The 5,840-nt window shown below is 42.1% G+C and overlaps 1 protein-coding gene across 1 annotated transcript in view; it reads left to right on the top strand.

The window, feature by feature from the left end:
• Nucleotides 1-5,840, top strand: part of LOC107571432 (phosphatidylinositol 4,5-bisphosphate 3-kinase catalytic subunit alpha isoform) — a 25,098-nt gene that overhangs the window by 6,037 nt on the left and 13,221 nt on the right. The window contains exons 3-7 of the mRNA XM_016257759.1: nt 378-540; nt 1,546-1,755; nt 2,813-3,063; nt 5,265-5,516; nt 5,613-5,698. Coding sequence (XP_016113245.1) covers nt 378-540; nt 1,546-1,755; nt 2,813-3,063; nt 5,265-5,516; nt 5,613-5,698 — 962 coding nt within the window. The remainder of the gene's footprint in view (nt 1-377; nt 541-1,545; nt 1,756-2,812; nt 3,064-5,264; nt 5,517-5,612; nt 5,699-5,840) is intronic.

A 5,840-nucleotide genomic window follows, 5' to 3' on the forward strand; every position in this document is an offset into this window, starting at 1 on the left:
GTCACAATTATACATTTCTCTTTTATGCCAAAAATCATTAGGATATTAAGTAAAGATCATGTTCCATGAAGATATTTTGTAAATCTCCTACCGTAAATATATCAAAACTTAATGTTTGATTAGTAATATGCATTGCTAAGAACTTCATTTGAACAACTTTAAAGATGATTTTCTCAATATTTAGATTTTTTTGCACCCTCAGATTCCAGATTTTCAAATATTGTCCTCTCCTAACAAATCATACATCAATGGAGAGCTCATTTATTCAGATGATGTATAAATCTCAATTTCAGACAAATTGACCCAGATGACTGGTTTTGTGCTCCAGGGTCACATATAAATAACATTTTACTAACTTACTTACTATCGGGCCGCAGGAGGAGTCCTGCTACATCTTTGTGGGAGTGACGCAGGAGGCCGAGCGCGAGGAGTTCTACGACGAGACGCGGCGTCTGTGTGACCTGCGGCTCTTTCACCCCATCCTCAAAGTCATCGAGCCGCTGGGGAACAGAGAGGAGAAGATCCTCAACCGGGAGATCGGTCAGTGTGTGTCGTGATTAGCCAATCAACAAGCAAAGACAGTCTAATGAATAAATCGAACAGAAGTTAATATCAGTGTTGGGGAAAGTTACTTTTAAAGTAATGCATTACAATATTGCATTACTCCCTAAAAAAAGTAACTTATGTTACTTTGTTACTTCTTATGGAAAGTAATGCATACTTTTGCGTTACTTTTTCAAATCTGGACTGGGCTTGTTTGTTTGTTTTTAATATGAAAATGTTATATTTTTGGCAAATATAAAAGCCCCTTAACACCAAAAGTGAAATGAATAAGCCTCAGGCTGAAGTAAAGAAAGCTCAACACTTTTTGATCAGCAATAAAAAAAAACAAGACAATTATTTGTTGAATTGGATCAAGGTCAGTTGCTATAGCTATGCCTGTTTTCACTGGTGCTGCCTTCACGTGCTTCCAGAACGATCGTAAATATGAATGTGCTAGTTAAAAATTGCACATGAAAGCAATGTGAAGTCGACCGCTTGAATTAGTCGAGCTCATAATCACAAGCAGGACTTATAAAGTTTGCGATAGCAGCTAAGGCACAATGAGACCAGCTGTTGTTATTTTCATCGCGCCGTGCTGTGTAATTCATGAACGATCCTTTATTACACACAATACGATCAGATGACTGACTTTTAAACCGAGCATGTTTTCTATAAAGATAACCGGCTTGTACTAATAGTGGAATGTTTGTTTGTATGCCGGAGCGTGAGCTCTTGAAGCTCCGCCTTCTTCTGAAAGGGGGTGGAGCACCAGCTCATTTGCATTTAAAGGGACACACACAAAAACGGCACGTTTTGGCTCATACCCTAAAAGTGGCAATTTTAACAAGCTATAAAAAATGATCTGTCAACTAAAATTCACATACAAACTCTGGGGATAACAGAGACTTATTTTACGCAATCTGCAGTGTGTCAGAATCGAGGGGCTTGTCAAATAAAGCTCATGTAGTTTAGTGTAAATGCTGGTGATGTGTGCGCTCTCAGGTTTCGCTATAGGGATGCCCATCTGTGAGTTCGAGCTGGTGAAGGATCCGGAGGTGCAGGACTTCCGCAGGAACATTCTGAGCGTGTGCAGGGAAGCGGTGGAGGAGCGCGAGGGAGGAGGCGCACACACACAGGCGCTCTACGTCTATCCTCCCAACGTGGAGTCCTCTGCCGAGCTGCCACAGCACATCTACAGCAAACTCGACAAAGGTGCGTCTGCGTCACAGCTGCACGGTTCGTCGTGAGAAGATACAAACACCCAAACACCCCATTTCTAAAGTACAGCGATTCGCAGGCGTCTATTAAACCTTAGAAAAAGTCAGATCTGCGTTCACGCTGCCGCTCGCACAGAGAGCAGTTAGCATGTTTAGGTAAGAGACTGCTTCACAAGCAGTCTGTTCAGCTACACAGTATTATTTCTGTCTTACAGTCATTCATATTATCACAGAAACACTGGGAGGAAAGTTTATAGTTCTGATATAAACATTGATGTCTATGGCAGCGATCAAAATTGAGCAAAGTAACTGTCGCTTCAAATAACGTTTGTGGTGATTGCATTGATTGAACACTAGGTGGAGACAAGTGACTGTTAAAATGTGTTTGTCATTGAATCATTCATTCAAGAGATTCATCCAAAAACGCTGATTCATCCAGTAATGAAACCAGTGAAGTATTTATGAGTCATTGAATCATTCATTCGAATGATTAAAAATATATTTTAAATACATATGGAAATGCTCAATAATTTATTCCTGATTCAAGAATTTTTAGATATTTATACTAGTAAACAAGACAAAAATACTAAGAAAATCATTTTTTGCGGTGTTTACAGGGTTTTTCAGCTGCTTCCACACAGAATCTTTACTCGTCACAGTTTCTGAAAGCTGACACTCAAACAGCAGAAGCACGCACCACATCTACTAAACCAGACACTGGTCTCAGACTTTGACTAGGTTTGCAATTTCATAAAACACTTTTAGCAAAACACAACACACAGTTCTCCATGTAACACAAATCTGACAGGAATTAATATTATGGCAAAGCTGTTTGTGATATTTTGAATGCAAGAGATGTGAGGCATTTTGTATTGTGTGTGCAATTCTTGGATTTGTGTGTAGCGTTTTGAAAAAAAGAGGCAAAGTTTTGAAAATGTGTGTAAGCAGCTGAATAGACTGCAGCAATAATCTTTTGTCTAGTTTAGAATCGTGGGAGTGTGGTGATCTCTATTTGAGACAAAGCATGCTGATTCTCAGTGTCTCTCTCGCAGGCCGTCTGATCGTCACCATCTGGGTGATCGTGTCCCCGTCTAACTCCAAGCAGAAGTACACTCTGAAGATCACACACGACTCTCTGCCGGAGCAGCTGATCGCTGAAGCCATCCGCAAGAAGACGCGCAGCATGCATCTGTCAGCGCAGCAGCTGCGGCTCTGTGTGCAGGAGTACCAGGGCCAGTACATGCTGAAAGTGTGCGGCTGCGACGAGTACCTCCTGGAGAAACACCCCCTCAGCCAGTACAAGGTGTGCGTCTGGGCTCACCTGCTGTCTTTTCTGACCAGAAGAAGTTGACGAGAGCGGTTTTTTAGTCAAATAAAAAGCTGGCAGTGTGTTGGTTACAAATAGCAGCTTTTGTTGCTATAGCAACAGCTGCAACAGTAACGCTAGCCTCGGATGTGCGGCGGAAATGTCGGGAAAGTTGGCTTCTGAAGTTAACGGAGAGGAGAATGTCGGTTCACAATGATGTTTGTGGGTGCGCGACATTATACGGGGAAAGAAACCGTTTAGTCCAGGAGCTCCAGTTGGATGATGCACGGTTTGCGGCATATTTTAGACTAGATAGAGTTTTGTGCTCCTATCATACAACGCCTTGTGTTCTGAAACTAGCAGGATCTTCTCCATTTGTCTTGTTGTTATGGAAACGACTCGCCGCTCGCTTGTGATTGGTCAGCTGTCAAAAAGGCGCTTGACGTAGGTTGTGTTTTCAGAAAAGTTGAACTCTTTCCAGCTTGAAACGACGCTCTGAGCTGCAGAAAAAGACGCCGGCGGTGGGTTTACTCCGTAGGGTTATAATGTAAAACAGACACTGGCAGCTTAAAAGAAGACACCAAGCGTGAACATAGCCTTATTCTGCTCACAGTCATTTGAGGAGTGCATCTGGAATCAGAATTATTGCATTTTCACGTAAGAACATCTCAAAGGAGAAAATGCAGCATGTTTTCTGGAGAGTTCAGACCGTCAGTGTAGAGGGAACGCATGCGGATGGTTGCCAGGTTGGGAGGATTGAGTTAAAAACTGAAGAAAATGCATCCATTTAGATGAAAAGCTCTAGTTTATGGAAGCCCGTTTCTGCCACTGAATAAAAAACAAAACAAGGTCATTGCAACTTTTTATCTCACAATTCTGACTTTTATCTTGCAATTGTGAGTTTACACCTAGCATTTCTCACATTTTTTCTCACAATTGGAAGTTGACGTCTCACAATTCGGAGAAAAAAGTCAAAATTGTAAGATAAAAAAAAAAAATCACAGTTACCTTTTTTTATTCAGTGGCGGAAAATGGGCTTCCACATTAATTGGGGGATTAAAGTCTTAATATCTGGCAAACAAACACATGCATGGAGGCTTGTTACCAATGCAAGATAATGCAAATATCTCAGAAACTTAGGACAAACCAATAGGCGACAAAATGCTTAAACAACTGAGAGAAGCAATAATAAAATACAATCTATTGTGCAGCCGGAGTTGTTCTCAGTGTTATTCTAATGTGACCTGCCAGGACATGTTTCTCTATTTTCCGCCTTTTCTAGCCCTTAAAGTGATAGTTCACCCAAAAGTGAAAACTCTGTCATGATTTACTCTCCCTCATGTCGTTGCAAACCTGTATGAGTTTCTTTCTTCTGCTAAACACAAAAGTAGATGTTATTAATAATGCTGATAACCAAACAGTTGCTGGTAGCCATTGGCTTCCATCACATTTTTGGTGGATTACCAGCATTATTAATAATATCTTTTTTTGTGTTTAGCAGAAGAAAGAAACTCATACAGGTTGGGTGAGTAAATGATGGCAGAGTTTTCACTTTTGGGTGCACTACCCCTTTAAGCTCACAGTACACTTACACTCATAATCTTAGTATGTGTTCCCTATTTCTGAACATGCATACTCTCAGCTCATGCATGCACCTTGATTTTTTTAGTGCTAATTATTTTGTCCACAAGGTGGCGCCACTGATCTGAGCCATTCATTCACAGGCAAGTGCTTTATTCAATATAGATTGTTTCACAGCAGCTTCACAATAGCATCAAATTCACATTCTGCTGTAAAGCAGCTCTAAGTCAATAGTGTAATTCTACAGCTCAACTCAGTTCAGTATTGATTCAGTTCAGTTGCATAACTGTGTAAAATTCTTCAGTCATACATACTGTATATATAGTGTATGTGTGCATTTTTCACATCTGTGTGTAGTTTGGCGTGCATGTGGCTAATTATTTTGTGTTTGTGTTTAGAGTTACTACGCAATAATACCATTTTTAAAAGAGTTAAAATAATCAAAGAAGTGTTTGCTTTTGCAAGATGTGTGTGAGGTTTTGCATGTTGTGTGTGTGTTTTGAGATATGGAGCCATAGTTTCAAAAACTGTGTGTAAGCGTTTTGAAAAAACTGTGACGAAGGTGCATTGAGTGGAGCACCGGCTCAGGCTGAGTGTGTGTGTGTGTGTGTGTGCAGTACATCAGGAGCTGCATCACGCTGGGCCGTCTGCCTCACCTCATGCTGGTCAGTAAGGACAGTCTGTACAGTCAGCTGCCCTCCAGTGGCTTCATGGCTCCGTCGTACAGCCGGCGCACACCTCAGCCCAGCCCCTGCCCCGGAGGAGGAGACCCCGGCTCACCACGCTCCCTCTGGGCCTTCAACACACACCTGAGAGTCCGGCTACTGTGTGCCACATACGTCAACGTCAACATCAGAGACATCGACAAGGTGACTCACACACACACACACACACACACACACAGACGGAGAGAGAGAGAGAGAGAGCGTCAGTCATTCACTCATCTGTGTGTGTGTGTGTGACAGATCTACGTCAGGACAGGAATATATCACGGAGGAGAACCGCTGTGTGACAATGTCAATACACAGAGAGTGCCCTGCTCCAACCCGAGGTAACACACTCACTCTGACACACACTCACACTCACACACTCACTCTGACACACACACACACACACACACACACACACACACACACACACACACACACACACACACACACACACACACACACACACACACACCCACAACCCCA

The sequence above is a fragment of the Sinocyclocheilus grahami genome, unplaced genomic scaffold (assembly GCF_001515645.1).
Source record: "Sinocyclocheilus grahami isolate Dianchi unplaced genomic scaffold, SAMN03320097.WGS_v1.1 scaffold1593.1, whole genome shotgun sequence".
Classification (NCBI taxonomy): domain Eukaryota; kingdom Metazoa; phylum Chordata; class Actinopteri; order Cypriniformes; family Cyprinidae; genus Sinocyclocheilus; species Sinocyclocheilus grahami.